Source organism: Frieseomelitta varia, unplaced genomic scaffold, assembly GCF_011392965.1.
Source record: "Frieseomelitta varia isolate USP_RPSP 00005682 unplaced genomic scaffold, Fvar_1.2 scaffold_185, whole genome shotgun sequence".
NCBI lineage: Eukaryota > Metazoa > Arthropoda > Insecta > Hymenoptera > Apidae > Frieseomelitta > Frieseomelitta varia.
Genome location: NW_025109583.1, coordinates 252,590 through 274,923, shown reverse-complemented (window position 1 = coordinate 274,923; position 22,334 = coordinate 252,590). Strand labels below are relative to the sequence as shown.

At 32.6% G+C, this 22,334-nt stretch overlaps 4 protein-coding genes across 4 annotated transcripts; 2 read left to right on the top strand and 2 right to left on the bottom strand.

Moving 5' to 3' along the window:
* The first annotated feature begins 14,901 nt into the window (after positions 1-14,901).
* LOC122538999 lies at positions 14,902-16,096 on the top strand. The gene is made up of 3 exons (XM_043673558.1): positions 14,902-15,153; positions 15,243-15,377; positions 15,462-16,096. Exons 1-3 carry the CDS (start codon positions 15,102-15,104, stop codon positions 15,740-15,742), a joined length of 468 nt encoding a protein of 155 aa, XP_043529493.1. The 5' UTR covers positions 14,902-15,101; the 3' UTR covers positions 15,743-16,096.
* Positions 16,097-16,325: 229 nt separating this feature from the next.
* LOC122538997 (protein lethal(2)essential for life-like) lies at positions 16,326-17,488 on the bottom strand. Its single transcript, XM_043673556.1, has one exon. It carries the CDS (start codon positions 17,277-17,279, stop codon positions 16,653-16,655), a length of 627 nt encoding a protein of 208 aa, XP_043529491.1. The 5' UTR covers positions 17,280-17,488; the 3' UTR covers positions 16,326-16,652.
* An 821-nt stretch (positions 17,489-18,309) lies between these two features.
* Positions 18,310-19,121, top strand: LOC122538998 (protein lethal(2)essential for life-like). Its single transcript, XM_043673557.1, has one exon. The coding sequence runs from the start codon at positions 18,399-18,401 to the stop codon at positions 18,978-18,980; it is 582 nt and encodes a 193-aa protein (XP_043529492.1). The 5' UTR covers positions 18,310-18,398; the 3' UTR covers positions 18,981-19,121.
* A 924-nt stretch (positions 19,122-20,045) lies between these two features.
* On the bottom strand, positions 20,046-21,096 carry LOC122539002 (protein lethal(2)essential for life-like). The gene is made up of 2 exons (XM_043673561.1): positions 20,647-21,096; positions 20,046-20,440 (listed from the first exon to the last, which is right to left on the bottom strand). Exons 1-2 carry the CDS (start codon positions 20,969-20,971, stop codon positions 20,193-20,195), a joined length of 573 nt encoding a protein of 190 aa, XP_043529496.1. The 5' UTR covers positions 20,972-21,096; the 3' UTR covers positions 20,046-20,192.
* Between the last annotated feature and the right edge of the window lie 1,238 nt (positions 21,097-22,334).

Here is a 22,334-nt window from a genome sequence, read left to right as displayed (position 1 = left end):
GCGAATACGAGCGAATTCGCACGTGTCGTGTCCATTCACGTGAACGACGCGATAATGCCAACACACGCGTAGCAACGACCATTCGTTTCTGGATGAAAACCGCTTAATATCACGGAACACATTGGCCCGGGCCTGGCAATTTATCGTACATACGGACGATGCGCGATTAAAATTCTATTTGTAAAATTCATTATACCGCCGCTTCGGGCGTGTAGATGCTGCTCGATAATCCTTTTAAAGCGTCGATGTTCCGACTCGACGATGCACCGCTAATAACAAGCTTTACAATTAACAACCGTGTTCGTGATTTCCGTGACATGGTGGAGAGTGGAAACGATAAGTAACGTTCGAGATGAATGAACCAATGGAGAATATATCATTCCTGTATATACAAAAATTGTATCATATCGAATTTCAAGCAGGTTTTCAAACGCGTTGTAGAATGAAGATTTATCATCATTGCAAAAATCTCCGTACGTGGAAAATTTTTTATTTAAATTTAGTTTTTTCGTACAGGAATTGGATAACATGGCAATTAACACAGTAGCAGAGTAGTTTTTTTTTTTTCTTTCTCTGATGTATAAATTGTGTGAAATTGAAACAAGCGCTTATCGGACAAAGCAAAAACAGAAAAAGAAGGGAATGTATGTTGGACGTTAACGAACACCTCGAATTTACTTTCGATACGGTTTACGTACGAAATTTACATCAATGATAAACACAGTCAAAAAAGCTGCGAGGTTCGTTTTCATTAATATGACAATTGAACGCAAAAGGAAGATTGTTGAAAAATCATGATCGTTGCGAAATACGTTACAATAGAAGCACATCAATTTTCTCTACACCTTGCGATGATTGTATTAGCACCAATACACCGCTGCCACGAATATCCCGATGCAATTGCATTTTCTCCTGTCGTACTTTTCGACAGAAAAAAAGAAGATCGCGAGGAAACACGACAATTACCTGTGAATCGCTAATTTACAATTCTGAATCGTGTGTACCAGCGCGCATTATGCACCCCAAAAGGATTACGCGCATTCCGACATCGAATTCGAATTACAATTAATCTAGCTAATACAGGAAACAAAGTGAAAGTTTGCCCGACTACTAACACACGCGGATTTGTTTTCAACGCGTACCAGAGGTAATTGAATTCTCGTCAGGAATTCGTTAAAAATTTCCTCCACTTCCGATTTCCGACACTGTTGGCGAAGAATTCGTTGTGATATTAAAAAAAAAAAAAAAAAAACAGCACCGCGTCTGTGGTTCAATGTTCCTTTTGGCGGAAACATTGAATCAGTATATTCTCAAGAAACTTCACTGATTATTTTATTGATAATTTTTCTTGGTACTTTAACGAAGTGCACATATTGAGAACATTTACGTAGATTCGTATTTCAATGAACGATATATTAAAAATATATAGAAGAAAAAAATAGAAATTTGTCTCGCAGACTATCTCAATACGTAGCTCACGTCGGATATTTTAAATAATTTTAAACATTATGTGCGTTCTGCAAATGATTAAATATCGAAATTTTCCGATCTACCTTTATTTTACTTTAATTTCACAATCTACTATTACACCTCGCACAAATATATCCAAGCGCAGACACTTTTCCAATTACATCATTTTGAACGAGTCAAACATCGAATATTTTTCCATCCTTGTTTAAGTCACGGTCAATGATAGACTTGCATTATTGAACAAATTAACGACTTTTCAATCCAACGAAACTCAAGAAGAAATCAAATCACCACCGATTCAATTAAAGCCAATTAAAAAACCAGGACAACAACGTGTAATTTGATAAAAGTTACAGAGAATAAAGCAAGGGAAACAAAGGACAGAATAAAAAGCAACTCCAAAGAGACAAACTAACAATCTTTCGATCCTAGTGCCAACTCGAAATCGAGAAAGAATCGGGCAACGCTGTTCCAACAATTCGGCAAAAATTAAGCAACTGAAAAACTGGGACAACAATGCGTCATTTCGATAAAGGTGGCGAAGAAAGGGATGAAGAAGGAGGAGCAGATGACAGAGAATGGTACAGGAAACGCGGTATTGGTCCAGTGGTCCAATTCGCGCATTCTTTTTTACGGCTATACAACGTACACGTACGTGTAGCAAATCGAAATTCTATCTCGAAACGATGCGTGGAAAAGTGCTATCGAGAAGTACGAAGTCCGAGGGAGGTATGAACATCGCGTTCAATGCCGATATTCCAACAGGCGCGCGCGTTTCTCTCTCTCTCTCTCTCTCTCTCTCTCTCTCCGTTGTCCCTTGTCCCATGCCCCTGTCGCGTGCGTGGTACACTGGCTGAAACCAAATTCAACTGCGCCCATGCTAAAGGGCTTTTTTTATACGCTGGAAACCTAGCGTACGTACGCGGAACGAAATAAACGACAGCGTGAGCCGCAACTCTCCGCTATCCGCGAGCGAGCGCGCGCGCGCGCACGTAAGGGGATGAGAGGAGATGGGCGTGTACGTGTATCGATAGGCGCGGAACTACGAGCGTTTTGTACACGGGAAACGAAACGTTCGGCAACGTAACGGTGGATTTTTTTTTTTTAAATCTACGAGAAATTCCGCGATCATAAACGAGCGGGAGTTAAAACAAAAAAAGAAAGTAAAAAAAGAAAATACAGGCATAGAGAGAGAGAGAGGGGGGGGAGGAGGGAGAGCGGGCGAAAAATTGCATCAGCACATCGATATGCGTAAATTAACGCGCGAGAGAGGGAATAATATTCGGGCGACCTAGGAATTCTGTTCCGTCCGGCCCGTTTCCAGCGTGGGAATCGTTACCGATGGAATTTATAAGCGATCGGGAAATTTACATGCACTCGATGTCAATTACTTGAAGATTAATCGAACGGCAAAACGGTTTAACGACGATTAATATTGTTAACATTGCCCGTTTGCGCAGGAGCGCGCGTCGCATTAAAACAAAGGACAAAGGCAATTCGAAAATTTGTCAATTTCCCGATGTGGCTAATGAAACCGTTACTGAGTCTTTCGCGTTTCGAAGCAATTTCTACGCGACGAGACTCGAGGAGCGAGACGACCAATTAACGCAACGCGAAGAACATTTTTACATCGGGAGGATTTTTCAATGCGCGACGTACCCGAGATACGGTTACTTTGGAAGAAAAGCGCATCAAAAATTCACGCGTAACGTTCCGCGTTTAACTTTCCTGTCCTGAGTTACCCGGCAGATAGTTAGAGGAGCTCCGATTCGATAAAAATTACGAAATTCGATTTCTGCCGTGGAATACCGTCCTCCCAATTGCGGAGATATTTGCATTCGTGAACTTGCTTTAAGTTCGAAATTGTTTCGGGGTCAAGATTTACATGTCGAGTATACAAGGAAACGTAAATTTACTTTCCCCGAGCAATTGCCGCATATTAGAGTCTTCGTTGCACGAAGTAAAAACGATTCAACGAGTTTCAGGAATATTAACAAACGAAAAAGCGTAACCAAGTAACACGCGTGTTAATCCAATCTGCTACGAATTACCGAAGGAAGTAAAAATATCTCGTCGAATCAGAGAAAAAGCGACTGGCTATGTAGAGTTCCAATTTTCATTCGGCCCGAATATCACGTGGAAAACATTGCAAACGAAAAAATAGCAACGGTCTGTTCGCTCCGAATCGCTGGAAAACATTTCATCCCTTTGTCAATATTACGTACGCAAACACGCAGTAATGTTTCGATCATTTGGAACGCGTAAATCTCATCGAATGAATAAAAAGAAAAGAAAACGTGGAAACTCGACTTGTGTCGCTCGTTTCATTTCAATGAAATCAGCATTTGTATCAGTCTCGCTGCTCGCAGCTATTCGACAAATATAGCTTGACACAGGCAAATTAAAAAGTCGTGGGTCTCGCGACGTGAACAAACGTTCCAGCGCGTGATCGAGTCGGTTCTAGCGTGTCGCTACGTTTACACAAGTTTGCCGCGATAGGAGGAGGAAGAAGACGATTCCGTATAAATTTGCAGAGACGCGACACTCTTTCGTATTCGCGTCGTAGCTTATCTCGCGATGCGGATGCCAACGAGCCGTGCTTCATGCTCGAAGCCGAACGCCTTATCTCGATCACAAGATTCGACTGGAAAGGTTTGTACATACGGATGACGCGTAGGTGGCTCATATCGGTCGTATGCAAAGTTATGCCGTCACGTTGCGAGAGACGTGAGAGCATCGCCTCTCGTTCTCTCGGTGCCGGGAGTCTGCCGCTCCGCGTGGAAAACTCCATGGAAGTCGCTGGGTAACGATAAATCTCTCCGCGACAGAGAGCCCACCTTCCAAGCCAATTTACTCAAGACTTCGATAAACAAGAATTTGATAAACGCGCCGCGACAAGGTGGTCGGATTCGCGGCAGACCTAGCCTACATTCGAGTTGATGTCACGTCGAAGTCGAAACACTCGAAGGAAAGCTCTGGTTTTATTTAGAGAGCGACTTTGAAAAACGAACTGATCATTTTCTTTTTTCTTTTTTTTAATTATATCGCGAAGAGAAGATAAATTATCTATCGAATCTAATCCTCTCACGATTGTGGAAACCTAGGTAAATCTCACAGAAATTTGGTAATCGTTGCTGTTGCTCGGAATTAGAACATACCACAGTAACATGTAAATTCCAAGTATATACAATAATTCACTAAAATTGAGTTCCATTTCTATTTATAAAATTTCTTTCCCATTTTGTTTGAAATCTCAGCCAAATATTGAATAAAATCTTCGATCAAATAATAATTACGAAAAAGGATCTAAATTGATTACTCTTAACAAAAAAAGAGAAATTTCAATTACTGACATAGCAATGAATTCAGCTGCGAAAAAGTTAAAAGAAGAACGAATGCTAATGAATTAAGAAATAGACTTTTTTAACACTTTCATTCTTAACTATTTTAATATTCAATATAATTTTACGATCTTTTAACCTTTTGTATATTATAAAGTATTACAAAAAAAAAAAAAAAAAAAAAAAAAAAATGAAACAATGAGGAAAATAACTGATCTAGCATTGTCTATACTGTTTTATAGTTTGATACTAACTATTCTTACTTCATAATTGCGATAGATTAATTTGTAATTATCAACTTCTGCATTTATATCCCTTGTCTTAAGCTCCTTTTATTTTGTTTCCCATAAAATTCGTCTTTTTTCTTTCCACCAGCTTGTCTATCGGTTTCACTGCTTCAGGCACTTTTTAAAGCACTAAATGGCAACCAAGATGGAAACTCAGCGATTTCATTCAACTACTCTTTACGTTCTCCGAATCGAACTTCCAGGGGAATAAGCAGAAAAAATAAAGAACAAAATCGAGATGATTCCAATCGGTCAAAGTTCGACGCATATCTTTGATATCGTGAGTTCAAAAATGATTTTGCATAAATTCTCAATTTTCAGAATACGTATAGCTGAACGACAAATTTCAAATTAATAATCGCGAATGAAATATTCATAAACAATTGTAAAATCCCTGTGTCTCACAAAACGATCTTTAGAATTTCTGCGTTCAATTTAATATACGTATATATGCGCGCACGTGATCTTTATTCAAGTTCTCTGAACTTATTTACCCTGCCACGTTTATGAAATAAATTTCCGCGGGACAGTGGTTGCTTTATGCTTCGCGGCAAGCAAATACATTGACACTCGGAGCAAAATTTTCGCTGCAAATAAATATACCTCGTGCGAAAAGTTTTCGCGCAGGCAACAAGTAAATGGAACGTAAAATGTCTCATTAAGGAAGCTAAACATTTCCCTTGGCTAACGTTTAAACAAAAGCAAATATTCCAAGCAAATGAGCATACATACGATCTTTACTTGGCAAAGTGCAAACGGAACAGTAACGTAGTTGCGAAATATCTGTTTCGTTAAATTTGTTGAAAATTGCCCAAACGGGTTATCGGTTTAAAGTTAAAGAATACCTCGAGCGGAAATCGATGCGGTTAATTAATAATAATTACAATTTAGCAGCATTTAGTTGTCGAAGCAGAAACTTTACAACTATACGTGTCAACCTCGCGTGTTATCCATGCACGTCCCCGACGATAAAATCACCAGGAGAGGTAATTCAAAATCCAGTTGGTTGCGAGACACTTACCAAAATAAACAGGAGGGCAAGTAAATGCGAGCGGAGAACGACGCAAGGGTGGTACAAGTCCTTTGGGAGGGCAGTGGTAACAGCGGAAAGAGCCGCGGGCAGATCCACCCCGCGAGGAGTATCTGGATTTCCCTCCATCCTCTCTCGATTTTCTTCCTTCGCTAGCGGTTCTTCGTTAGCGGTTTCGAGGGCGAAGTACCTCGTGGAGTTAGCTAATTGGTTGATCGCCTCGGGCAGCTACTCTCAGAATCCATGAGATATCTCGAACGGTCTTCGGTCTCTTCCATATTTTCTCCACCCCAAACCGCTAGTGCCGGTGTCCCGGTATCTATATTTGAAACGATGCAGGGGAGAAGAAGATGTAACTATATACTTTCCTCGAGATTAGGAAGGAGATCGCGTTTTACAGTGATTCGAAGGGAAAAGCCCAGCGCCACAGTCGTACGTGGCGAGGGCAGCAAGGAAAGGCGATAGGAGAGAGGTAACCAAGGGCTAAGGAAGGAACATCGCCGTCGAGTTTATCGTGAAAGTTTTCGCCGGTTGTCCGAGGATAAGGACAAAATCCGGGAGATCTCGCACGGCGACAATGAGGACTTCTCTGGACGATATCCCACGATCGTAATATAGTGCCACCGATTGCCAGTGGCAAGAATGGCCGCAAGATACCGTGTTCCCTCACTGTTCGTTAGTTTCGCCCTTTATTCCCGTAGATTTGCATGGGTCTCGTAACCGCAAGATGTTATTTACGTTCGTGGGAAATCGCGAGTAATTCGATAGTTAACCCACTGAGGATCCAATACGAGCAATATTTTCATTTGCACTTCTTTTCGATTGATTCATACTACTGAATCGTATATTTTATAATATCAAAGTTACGGACGGCATAATCGCTTGCGTTATAATTATCGTTCTCATGGTACGAATTGTGGTTTCGACTTGAATGAAAAATTCCAATCGCGTAGAACTTGAATTCGATTTTTAAATTTCACTTTTTTCAAATCGAAGATTAATCATTTAGAATTTAGTATTAAAAGGATTAAATTGTTGCACGCGGTTAATAGTGTTTTACAACTTTTCTTGTCACTTACACTTAAAACATTCTGATAAATTATTGCTTGGTCCTCAATGGATTAATGCAATATGTGTACATCAATTTTTACGTATATATCAATTTATTTCAAATATACAGAAGCAAGAATCCCTAATTCAAAAAATGAATTAAGCACAGTTCCGAGAAAAGTTTTATATTCTTAAGAATTGATAATCGCCTGATAATTAAAATAAAAATTGCAATTGATCTGATTGAACATGCTGAGTGAATATTAGAATTTTTTTTAAAAGCTCGTCAATTGCAAATTGCTAAACTCAAAAAAATGAAATATCCAGTATATAGAATTTTTCTATAAAACACTTGTTTTTCGATTTTAATAAAAAAAGAAGTTATTTAATTAAACAAATTTAAACAAAATGCACAGTAAAAAATTCAATCTTAATATGTATCTAGTAAGCCAGAGGTCCTCAGTTATCGGATTGCTCTTTACGCTTTTATCATCAGTTCATAATGTAGAATACTATCTTTTTTACGTTTTCATATCTCTTTCTCACTATGTCCTTCCTATTTGTACTTGAAATATATTTTAACTGAATTGCATTATTTGGATTATAAATTGTATCAACGTAAGATATAGAATAGATCTAATCTCTAAAGTCTCATTGATTCATTATCATTTTCATGGCATATACGACATTATCGATTCAATATAATAATGGCATTGACTAACTTATTGTTAGTCAATGATAAAATTATGAGACTGGTATTTCAAAATATTGGACATTTATAATTTTAAATAAAATATAAATTTATTAAATCCGAAAATATTGATATTAAATGCCTTCTTCATTTAGAGGTAAACAATATCTATTACTAGAGATTTTATATTTGTATTTTTATTTATTTTTATATATAATAATTATTTATAATATAATATAATTTTACAAATAATTATAAGAAATACACTTTGTGATGATCAATCATAAATATATATACTAATATTATTTAAAAATATGTGAATATTATTTTCACATTAATTATCAATACTTTATTATCAATGTTTAAAAATATAAAACAGAAATATAGTAAAAAATCATTGGATTTTAGCGCACTCTATATTTAAACAACGGCGATTTTGGGAACTACATCAAGTCAAACGAAGTTGATCAAGTAGTGAATGCGCCAGAAACATGATTTTTCAAACACATTAAAGTATTGTCAAACCACCGCAAGGTCTTCTTCGATCGATTCTGTAATTTGTGACCTGAAACAAATCTAAGAAATTGAAAAAGAGTGGTAAAATCTGTAAAATATAATTATTATTTGCAGTTGGATGAAACATCACTTACTCCGTAAGTTAATGTATCTGAAACAAATTTATACATTAGATTAGTATTATAATTTACATTTATACATTAGATTAGTATTATTTAAAAAATTTAATAGCCACTGAAAAAGAAATTGAAACAGTTCTTATAATAGCCAGAAGAGCTATTAAAAGAACATTTTCTACTCAATACGATAACCAGAAGGGCTATTGTCAAACTTACATTCGACATAAATCCAAGCAACAAAACCGTATCTTGTTTCGCAACATTAATTCACTAGCATTAATTGTGAAACAGAAAATTTTCAAAATCAAATGCGAATAATAAACTTCGTCATATTTAAATATCCCGAAAGTAAGTACGCAACGCTATTAATCTATGTACTCATATTTAGAAATACGCAACACTAATTACGACGCATCCAATGCAACCATATTGGAGGCTGCGGATGAATGACCACCTTTGTACAGCATCAGGTGATCCAGGAGCAGCTTTCCACGAATCCAGTGGAAAAATTTGGGCATTTCGTAAAGGCAACGCTATTTCAAAAAACGCGATCATTCATTATCGCAACACTAACAAAGAAAGTAATCGCGATGGAACAATATCGCAACGCTAACTCTAAAATCAAATTCAATTAAAATTATTATCAACAATATAAAAGCTACTGTGTGAAGAAAAAACCAAATATTCTAATATTCTAAAATTAATTAACAGCAATGATTCTATATAATTTGAAACAGAAATAAGATAAATATAAATAACACTAAGACAACTATGAAAATTAATAATCAAAATTGCAAAAAACATTCGCGATATTAATTCACGATTATAATTCGCAACTCTAAAACAAATATGATTATTATTTCTTCGCTACTCTAATTCAATCCGTAATCAATCTTTCGCAACACTAACAAGAAAAACCGCGATTTGCCCAAAACGATGACGATGACTGAGAAAAGAAATACTACTACAAATACTAAATGAGCATAGTGACAAAGTAGTAACGAGAATGACCTCCCATGCTCTGGAATCATTTCAATGATCCAGAAGATGAGAAGCCATTTGTTGTGACCCTCTTCGTGGCAGTTTGCCGGGCCTCTTCAGCTTTTAGCCTCTTCTTTCTTCGAGCGCAATGCCCGCTGAAACTTACATCTAGCTCGAGTCTTTCTAATCGCAAACCAAAAAAATAACATATAAAGGNTGAAATGAAAAGATAAACCGCGGAAGCTGACTCCAATACACATGGACGATCATCGATCATAGTGATCGTTGTTCGTTCGCATGTGCGTGCTCGAGCAATACCTAGATAAATGTTCGTTTCGGAACCTACTCGCGACCTATCCGCGACCACGACCGCGATACTAAATTCGAAAAATCGAAGAGTAAAACCAGAAACAGTGGCATGCTCCATTTGTACCAATTTTACTGTCGATTTTTCAAATTAGATTTCCTGAAACAAGTTGGACACACGAAAAAGGGACACGCGACCAGAGACTGTGCCAACCTGCCCGGCCCTACCTACTTATAATTAAACACAGGCATACCAGAAAGTAAGCTACCTATCCTATTCAGGGCCCCTATATTTAAAAAAATGACAAAACAGGCACACCAACACACTCATTTCACGATTCTCACACATACCACTCGGGCGCAGACCTAAACTAGAGAGAACGTCCCGGGACGCCTCCGACACCCGAGTTTAACATTCAACATTCACACTTTAATTTACGTACCAATTTCCTGAAATCGACTAACAATGACTAGCGACCATTGCGTAAAACGTGATTAAAACACGTTTATATTTATATGTGAGATATTAGTAACTAAGGAAAGATACATATAATTTATATAGAAACTCTGCAAGTTGACTTGGAACCATTATTATAACTGATAGTATAATTAATAATATAATTATAGTGTATTTAATAAGTATTACTATAATAAATTCATACTTCAACTTAGTGCGTCAATATTTTAAATATTTATAATGAATAAAATAATAGAAACGACGCAATTCCACATCCTAACCACACACACATGCGGAAAATACGTCGTGCACGATACGCTAACACATTGTCAGTCGCTGAGAAATTTTTTATAAAATTACGAACTATGATCATCGTGCTCAATGTCTTTCACCCACCCAAGTAACACCTGGGCACGTGAGTGAGATCCTGACAATGAACACGGAAGGGTTAAACCTGAAAATCCTGAACTAAAAAAATGATTAGTTTATGTAACTTGTATCTAACGGACTATTGCATTATTTTATTTCAGAGTGTAATGACTCTACTCTTTCAGGGATTATTGAAATTACAAGAGAATAAAGACAATGAACAAAACTTGAATTTATTAAAAAAAATAAGAAATCTAACAACTGAATAATCAAACTAAATAATCAAAATCAAACAATTGACTCTAAATTAAATATTAATGAAAATAATCTCAGATGATTTCTTCATCAAAGCACATTTTCGAGAATGCAAAAGCAGTATGTAAACTTGTTGCTTTGATTCAAAAACCTGCCTGTCGCGAAGTATCTTCTTGCACATAAAATTTCATACATTTTTTACGGAAAGAATTCTAATCTATTATATATTTCAAATTGCATTGAATTATAAAATTCTTAATAATAAAATTCAATTAATTAAATCATTCAATACTATTATAAAAGGAAAGGTGAACCTCGAAATAATTAATAATATTACAACAATTATTAATTATTAATTATTAATTATTATAACAAAATTGCCAGTATATTATCAGTATATGAATAAGTAATAACTACATCTTTCATAGCAATGAAGTCGGAGGGTATCCGTCTTCTATACTATGAAATATTCAAACAAAATAATTATTTATAAATATTTAATTTATCTACTCATATGGATAGTCATATACATATTTTAGCTTTGCAATCATTTATATTAAATATATTTTGACTTTACAAGTAATTACTATAACGGCAAATATAATCTAACTGTTAAAATCGCGATGTGCAAGAAGTCCTATCCTGATCTAATATATAAAAAATTTGAAATGTTACTACTCACGGGTATAAAACAATACCCGCGGTCACTATGCTCATCAAAAATTCTACGTATACAACCAGTCACCCGTGCCGATTCAGACCTTTCGTCCTACGACATGATTGAGTGACCAGAGGAACAAAAATGCATGCGACTCACCGCGAAGAATGATATCATCTGCACTAGACCAAGGAAGCCCTCGTGAAGATCCTCATCAAGCAGATATCACTGATCTCATGGTGGAAGTAAACACAGTGTTTCTTGAAAAACATAAAGACACAATGTTATTTGCGAAAATTTAAATTTTAATAATGATAAAAATTTGGACTCTAATAATTTGAAATGTTTTTCTTTTATAGTTATAATTTTATATTAGACTTCAATGAAAAGAGAACTGTAGAGAATAGAATTAATTCAAGTACAGTGTGATACTAAAGTACTTACATTCTTAACTTTTGAAGCATCGTAAGATTCTTAAAGAATAAGGAGAATTGGAGGTTGTAGAGAATCTGTAACAAAACATAAAACATTAAAATTTATATTTAAAGGCAAAGCAGAATTTTAAGTTCTTAAGAGATAATGAAAGATTCTTACATTCTTGGATCTCCTGAAGAGGCCTTATTCTCTTAAACACTGACTCTAATATACCGAAACCGAATGTTGAATAAGAAAAAATATAAAAAAAGAAAAATAAAAGACTATCAACGCGCGCGTTTAAGTCAAACAATCAGGCGGACTTACTGACTCTAACATCGCGGATTATAATTTAAATGAATTAATAATCTAATTTAGTGAGAGCCATTTTGCTTAAATTAATAGAAAAATATTAAAACATTGCGCAACAAACACTAACTCTACTGACCACATTGTGCGCGGTCACAAAAATTTTCTGAAAATAAAATTGATTTCACAGCTAAATATATTTAAAAAATCATATACAAATCTTGTTCTGAATTGTTTAATTACGTGTTTAAAAAAGTATATTGTAGTAAAGTATAGTATAGTAAAATACGAAAACTTTGAATTTAATAATCTAATACAAGAATATATGAAAATGTATATCATCAAGGTATATCTTTACCACGATCTCTATATTCGAAATAAAGTATTAATTGATTTAATCTTTTCTATTTCCATCCTTGTATCCCATATAATTACGTATCGTGAATTGTATTTCAAATATATATAAATTATATAACAAATATCACATAGAATGAATAAAATATTACCAATTTTCCGTGAAAATTCATTAGATTCTTCATTAATGATCATGGCGTCTATGCCATTTTTACAACCAAGGAACAATCTGCATAAAAAGAAACCAAAAGTTAGAACAAATATGTCAAATGAAGACAAATATGTAAAAGTAAAATGATAATCAACTTCAAATTCTATTAAAAACGCGTACGAGGCAATGTAGCATACGATAATAGTAAGAGTGAAACTGATTGTCAAAAAAATATCAGCACAAAAAGCTTCAAAATCTTACTCGATTTCGTTATCTTAATGCTCAATGAATCGTTAAACACAAGCATATTAATTAAATGATACTATTAATGAGGTATAAATGGAAGTAAAAGAGTGTTGAAGAAGCGACGCCATCGAAAAGACGCCAACGATAGATTAAGGAAAGTTACGAACCTAATGCGACATAATACGTGTTGTTGTCACGAAATTCAGTAGCCGAATGATTCTCCGCGACGCGTCTCGTCTCGAAATTGAGAAAATAGTAAGGGATGGGGTGATCTTGAACAAACAGGCACGACGATAAACATTGTGTTTCGTCAAGTCTCGACACGTTTAGTCGAAAGTTTATTTGTGGTACCGAAAAACAGGTACGACATCAAGAGCCTTACACACACGAGCAAGCGTTTTGTTTATGTTGCTAAGATTTCGAGCTTCAAGGCCTTCTACTTTATTTGTGATCTGAAAAATTTCATTACTGTATCATATTACGCAGTAAAATTATTATTTTAACTATTAAATACGTACAGTCTTAATAAATTATTATTTTTTAGTATTAGGATTGTAAAGGGCACAGTATGAAGTTAAAAAATCAGTAAATAAGTACAAAATGTTATAATAGAAGTGTGTGTGTGTAAAAGCATACAATAAAATACGTGTGTGTATATATATATATATATATATATATATAAAACAATGAGTTACTCAATAATAAGGTTACAATATTTGTACTGATTAGAATTAAAATTAAATTTTGGTATAAAATTATAAATAACTTTTAGCATAGTATGTTTTGTTTAAATATTTATATGCTATTATTTGTTTAATTATTGAAAATTATATGTAATATTATTTGGTTAAACCTTACCTTGAATTGAAATAAATGCACGTTTTATCTTAAAAATACAAAACACAAACACAAATCTATAGCTATTGATTTAATATAAATTTGTTAATATAAATTTTTACCTGAGAAAATCCCTTTCTAAATGATACTTCTATCTGAACGTTTTTTCTGGATAGCACTTTCTTCTTTACAAACGAGGTGTGCTTTCTTCCGCCATTGTTCCCGCTTTAAAATCGATCATGAGAAATATCGATATTCGAGAATCGTAGGAAATATATTGCGTATTTCACCATTGGGGCGCTGTAATCGTACGTTTCGCACGAAATAACTTGGAAAAAATAAAAAATAAATGCCATTAAAATGCCATTATTTCTTTAATTTGTTGAAAATTATGTGTAATAATTATTTGATTAAATTTTACTTTACTAGGGAACTAAAAATTATTACTGTTTTTCTGGCAAATTTCGATGAGTTGAAGTTAAAAAAAGAAAAGTACAAGTTTTATTTTAAAAATTCAGCTATTGATTTAAATTTGTACCTGATAACTTCTGGATAATATTTGTATTTCTTTTCACCGCTTCTCGCCTAAAATTAACGTCACTCCGTTACATTCGAATATTACAAACTGACTGCAATTGTAATTACATATTTGGCCGTTTCATTGGCGCTGTAATCTTTCCTCTAGTTTCAATTTTTTTATAAATTGACATTTTAGAATGTAAAATATATCCTATATGTCGAATTTATTAATTTTAATTTGTTTCAAATAGTTAAATAAATTATAAAACTATTAAAAATAAATTACATACTAAATTTATGTTGCGGTTCATGTAGCATAATATATTAGTAACTTATTTGTTACCAATCTATTAATTCGTTAAAGAAATTATAATGAAATAAACTAATATTAATTAAGGAAATTTTTATTTAAAAAATACTAATATTTTATATATTTTTAGTTAATATAATATTTTAAATTAAATTAATATTGGTAATTCAAACAATACTGAAAATAAAATTCCCTAAGCTACACATAAAGTCACTAGACTCTTACAATAAATACCAACATATACATATTACGTTGACGAAGTACACGCAAAGACAATAAGGTTACTGTTACTGTTGGCGTCATTTTAATGACATTTGAAGTATTTATTATTATTGTATTATATATTGTACATTAATATTGAAGTACTAAATTCTCCAATTCAAACAACTATCATCTTAAATTGAAAATTTCGTATCAACTACATTATTAGAATGAACAAACAAATATTTCTTGTTGTATTATTTACTATACTTGTTAATAAAGGTATAACAATAATTAATTTTTTTGTTATCATGAAAGAGGTATGATTAATTCAGTTTTAGACGTTGTTCATAATGTATACTATATTCTAGGAGAAACCTTATACTGCTACAGATGTAATAGTAATCAACCTGGGTGTGGCACTCCTTTAAATTGGCTGTGGTACTGGGGAGAAACTTGCCCAGAATATGATGATAAATGTATAAAAATTATTGAAAGAAGAGGAGGTAAATTTTTTTCATATAGATAGCTCATTCTTAGATATTAACTAATTTTTTTATTAATATATTGTATTTCTAAATGTATTTCAGCCAATACCATGATAACACGTGATTGTTTAAGTTCTGTACGTAACTTCAGAACAGATATTCCAGCTGATCGATATGAAGGTTGTCGACCAGCTGCAAAAGATGTTCGATTAGGACACTATGTAAATAATTCTATTTGGCAATTAGATATTCATAGAGACTATTATGATGAAGTAACATGGTGTTTCTGCTACTTTGATCATAGATGTAATGATGCAGATAATGTTACTATATCAATATTACTATTATTTATCAGTATTGCAATACATCAGTTTGCAACATGAAACATTTATTTTATATTAAATGCTCATAGCATAAATTTATCAGTTCTTTTTTGACAAAAATTAAGTATATTTACATTTGTATACAGTAAATTTAAGTAGATTATTTTTGTATATAATGTAAATAACCATTTAAATATGAGAAGTTATTTTACATAGAATTATTTTTACATAGAAAATGACATAAAATGCTGTTATAAGAATGCAATCAATAAGAACAAATATTTACATATATTAATATGTAATAAGATTCCGTCCGTAATATGTAATTTTAAAGACTTAATATTTCCGTCCATTTTTAAAGGAAATTATTTGTTGTATTTATGTAATGTTTCTGTCCATTTTTGAAAAAAAAAAACAGTTTTATATTTATATCAAATATATATTGTTATTAAATAACTTTACAATTTTATACTTATATTAAGGTTATACTTTTTATCACATACATGATGTATATTAATTATGTCAGATCTTTAATAAAATGAATATCTTATATTTTTGTTGTATGTCTATAAATTACCTAGATATAAATTAAACTTTAAATATGATTTAAATTCAAGAAAAGGAGAAATTTAAAAATTCAAAATTATATAAAAACAATATTTTTATTAAAGAACACTTTATGACAGATGAATCTTAAATAATAGATGAGAACAAAGAATTTAATTTACAAACATAAATGAATACATATATCTTTTGGTAATATATATATTTTTAAAACTGACTTAGCACTAATCTAAACATAGATTCTAATTATGATTATGTCTAAGTAAAGAATGTGACAAAACTTTATCATCTAATATAAAACAAACAAAGATGCTTTAAGCTTACGTAAAAAAAATAAAGTCACAAAATACTGTCAGAAAAATGAGTATATGTTAGAATGCAATCAGTTTTGCATTAAACTGTCTTCTTAAGCAGCTTTTACTGTTTGTTCTTGACCCCTCTGTGATACGGTGTTTTTCTGAATTTCATTTTGCTTTTCTGATTTTGAATCATCTCTCAAAGCTGGTTGTCCTGTAGTTTGAATCTTAATGATTCTTTCATTTTTTGCCTGTGGAGTTTCCTTCCTTGGTGCAGTGATCATTAAAACTCCATCAGAAGACAAACTTGACTTTAATTGATCGATATCGCACTGTTCTGGCACAATGTACTTTCGTACAAATTGCCTGGAGATGAATCCATGCTCATCCTGTCTTTCTTCATGTTTACCCTCGACCACTACATTGTTTCCCACAACTTTCACTGTCACTTCTTCTGGTGCAAATTGTTGAATATCCAGTGTAACTTGAAATTTATTTTTATCAGCTTGTACAGTAGATATTCCACTGTTTTTACGATTCACAGCTCTTTCATAAGGCTGGAATCTTTGAAAACTACGGCGACGAGGTCTTACTACCAAAATATCAGAATCATGGGGAACCAATGATGTTGGCAGATCATCAGAATTCAGTGAAAGTCCAAAATGTTGGTCGAAAAGGCGATGAGGTCTTTCCAAATCCTCCCACCAGCTGGAGAATAGCATTGGTAGCAGAGACATTGTTCCACTTTTATTTTAACCTATCAAGTGAAATACACTATATTTCAAGTAAAATAAATATTTATATTCTCGCTGACAATATTTATTTTTTCACTTAAAACTTTCACAATTGCACACACTTGTACTTCTCATTAAACAATGAGAATTGTACGCCAACGAGTACTGTCACCGATGATTTGTTTTGAATTCAATCGGAATAACTGCTGCGCACGCGTATATATTTGTTGTACATCGAAAATATAGTGGGGGTAACAGCGAACGAGATACGTATGGAATTATCTGGAAATTTCTCAGATAAAACAGAACAATTAATGTTTATGGAAGCATAATTATTCAGTATACGTAACGTTTAATCAAATAATAAATATTAGAAATATATATAGAAGATAAAAGAAATATTTAAAAATATTTCCCCCTTAGCTGAAAACGTGCGAACATTCGACTGCAGTTCAAACGAAGAACTGTGTAGTTTCGAATCTTCTCGTACCTTCTATATTGATTGCAGATAAAATTTAATCTTACTATGCATACATAAACTTTTTAATTTATCGTACAATGCTACATTACAAAAATAATACATATTATAAACGTTATCAAATATTATTCTGACAAATAATATAATTTCTATACAGTAGTTTTAAATACAGTAGTTTAAATTATTTTATTTAAAAATTATTCGTTTTTTATATTCCAATAACATTTCCAAAAAGAAATAAATTTAAAAAGCTGTTCTGTAACAAAATTTTTACAGAATAAGTAATAACTTTAATAAAATTTAGACGAAAATATTTTATTAAGTCATATAGTCTGTGAATTCTAGAAAATTTACATATAATAATAATATGAATAACATAAGAACATATTTCTTCTTTTCTAAACTTGTATATATACATTTTAATGTATAAATTTTTCGATCTATGTATGATGTATATCTGTATAGAATGTTCACATATATATATATATAATTGGACGATTCTCGAAGTCTCCCGAACCATCTGACCTGCGCAAGTTCACAGATAAATACAACCGCCATGAAACGCTGCTGTCAGTGACTCGTAAGAAGTCGAGCAGTAAAGGTTGTGTGTTCAAGCGAATTTCACGCAATTTCATCAAATAAAAATGTCTTTGGTACCATTGTTGTTCTCTGACTGGTGGGAGACCTTAGATCGTCCGCATCGTCTCTTGGATCAGAATTTCGGACTAGGCCTCTACCCGGATCAATTGTTAACACCAAGCCGGTTGGAAGTATATCTACCATCACGGAAAGCAAGTTCCTATCTCAACAGACCATGGGCTGAATTGATACGCAATGAAAGAGGCAGCTCGACAGTTCAAGCAGACAAGGACAAATTCCAGGTCGTACTTGACGTTCAACAATTTGAACCAAACGAAATAGACGTTAAGGTTGTCGACAAATTCGTTGTCGTTACGGCGAAACATGAAGAAAAGCGGGACGAACATGGTTGGGTCTCTCGTCAATTCACTAGAAAATATCTGATCCCGGAACAATGTGATCTCGATCAAGTGACATCGAAACTATCATCGGATGGTGTTCTTACTATCAGCGCACCAAGGAAGGATCAACAAAATGCAGGAAATGAACGAGTGATCAACATAGAACATACTGGTAAACCGGCAATTCAAACGAAGTCACCTAAGCAGCCACAACAACAAGCCGAAGAAAATGAAAAGAAGAAGTAAAAGTTCCATCACGGAATGATATCTCTGTCATTTATTGTATTTCTGCCATTTAGAATGTACTCACGTATTTATCAATCAATTATGAAATTATGTTATAGTATTTATGTTATCAAAACTTAAAAGTTATATTCATGATTGTTACAAACAATTATTTAATTTTCGTTTCACGATATATATTATTTTCATAAATATTTAAGTAAATGTATATACATATACAGATTCTGCCAGTACGGTTTATGTAACATCGTATGTAATTTTTTTTATTTTCTAATAAATTTTTAAATAATAATATCTATCTTGTGAATTTCACTCTCTAATTACCACTATCCCTCAATCCTGAATTTTAAAATATTGAAACATTTTTTTTTATTTTCTGAGAAAATCTTTGGTTTCTTGTATATCATATTCCATATTTTGTGTAAAGTCTGAAATCTCAATCATTTCAGTAACTAATGTTTTACTTCTAGTTATAAGAAATGACTGATAATAATATATAATTCATCAGATTTTTCATGGTCTTTGACTTTATCCATTTAACAAATGAATTAAGATTATAAAATATTTTTCATGTCACTTAAAATTCTATGTTACATTAAATGTAAAATTGTATCAATATTTCTTTATAATGAAATCTTAAAATTTTTATTATGTTATGTGATAAGTTATATATTTATTGATTCATAATTTGTAATCACTTGAAAAATTAATTAATTATTTATTAATTCATTTTATAATTATGACATTATTTTAATAGCAAGAAAAGAGAGAAGCAATTTTGATAAAATTTTTCTGTAAAATAATTATAACTGGTTGGATTTTATTTTTCTCAAGATAAACAAATAAATTAAGGTTTTTTTAAGTATAAAAAATATGTATATGTAATATCTATAATATCTATAATATAATACGTAGCATAATGTCAATGAAACTTTTACGCTACGTTAATTGAATGTCTACTATGCAACAAAATTTATCCTTTTTTATTATTAAGATTAATAACTTCAGGCATGGTCAGAAAAATTAATTATATTATCTAAAGGAATATAAATAGTTAAAAAATATCGCTGAACTTTTATAATATGTACATGTTTATTCATACACACTTATCATACAATCCTACAAAAAAGATAATTTTATAAATATATATAACGCTCATATATGCTCACTAATAAAATGGAATATACGTTACACACTACAATAGGAACAAAATTTCTACTGTTTTTGCTTTATTTTTTGAGGTTCGTCATCTTCCATCGCCTTTCCTGTTTGCTCGATTTTAATTGTTTTTTCTCGTTTACTTTCTGCAGCCTCTGGTCTTAATGGTGCTGTTATCGTTAAAATACCATCTGAAGACAAAGTACTTGTAGCCTTTTCAGGATCACATTGATCTGGTACTAAATATTTTCGAATGAAATGTCTGGAAATCAGGCCGTGATCGTCTGCCTTGTCTTCATGTTTGCCTGTCAAAATGATATCTTATATACTTCCTAGTACGCAACGTTTAAAATCCAATAATAACAGAGTAATTGCAGTTAATTTTCGAAGAATTGTTAGCAATTACCACGTACTAATTGCATTATAAAAAAAGAAGATGCGCAGTATACGATATTTCTTCCAACACTTTCGAATTTGAAATATTAAATAAACGCATCTTATAGACACTTACCCTCTACAACAATGAAATTGTCAACCACTTTTACATTGACTTCTTCTGGCTTGAACTGCTGTACATCGAGAATTACTCGAAATCTGTCTTTATCATTTTTCATTATAGACCAACCACATTCTTCGTTATCTCGTTCCCATTCAATCCATGGTCGATAGAAACTATATGGAAATGATCTAAATGCTGGTCTTTCAAACGCTGATGAAAAAAGCTGATCCGGTCGTAATCCTCTGCCAAAATGCTGATCCAATAACCGGTGTGGATGTTCCAATGTCTCCCACCAGTGGGAGAATAATCTTGGAATCAATGTCATTCCTCTTCTCATTTTTGAATATTTTTATTTATCAATACTTCTGTAGAAATAGAGTTAACTATGTTATCAATGCAAAAACACGTGTGCACTCCTTGCTTGATCTTTGTATACTGAGGCGCATGCCGGCAATCCAATGGTATATATAGTCAATTGCAGCTTGAGATGAATGAACGCAACTGAAACGCGAATCGAATTTTTCGTGAAAATTCTAGAATGTTCTTTGGTTTTTCTCTGAAACCTTCTAGTAAATTATGAATTGAACAATATTTTCATAATAACATATGGTAATAAGTAAGAACGTATACTAGTCACTAACGAAAAATAAAATATTTTTGTACAAAAGATTTTTGCGGGAAATAAGTGGTAGATTTTATCTGGTTCATTTTAAAATCGTGTATAAATATAATGTTCTCCAAAAATTTCTAGAATAATTTCATACTATTTATTTAAAACTTTTTGTAAGTTGCATCACCTTCGGTCAACATTTAACATTATTACATCAGCTTTATATTCTCTATATGACATGTCTATTCTAAAAATGAATCATACCTAAAAATGAAAATATTAATTAACGAACCAAGGTATACGTAAATTTATGTGTAATATAATATATGAAAACTTAATAAAATAAATTTTAGTATGTATTACTTAATTTTATTAAGTAATATACAACAATATTTAATGTTATTGTAATAAATCTTTTTTACCATGATCTAAAATAATAAATTTTATTACTTGATATCTTTGAATTGATATTTAAATTTAACATAGCACGGGACTGTATGCTCGTATTGATTTTCTAGACTCTGAAGGTAATACTGACACTGACCGCGCGCAACGTTATGCAATTTTATTTTCGGTATCACTGATGAAATTTCTAACGAAATATAAAAATGCTGGTAAAAATTTTGATAACTAATGTCTATCGTATGTTTATCGTATCATCATGTATTGTATAACTGTTATTGCGAATTGAATTTATAAGTGTAATGAATCTGTAAGAAAAGAAAATTTTATAGTTGATTAAATATCGAATTTGAAAAGAAAAAAACAACATTTATTTCATGTATTATATGTTTTTCTGAGAAACGTTGTGGAACGTTCTAGACAATTCGTGCGTTTGAAACTGACACAATGTGAATGAAACTGAAGACTGAGAGAAAGAAAGAGAGAGAGAAAGCGCAAGACAAAGATAGACAAAGTAATAATAGCATGCTCGAGCATCACACCTGACTTGTGAATATTACGGTAAAATAACATGATAAAATAATTAAATACGTCCGCTTGTTGATTTAAGAACGTGTCGATATCTCTGTTTTTTAAGTCAGTAACTTCTCGAAAACTTACGATATAGACAATCCCATCACTACAACGA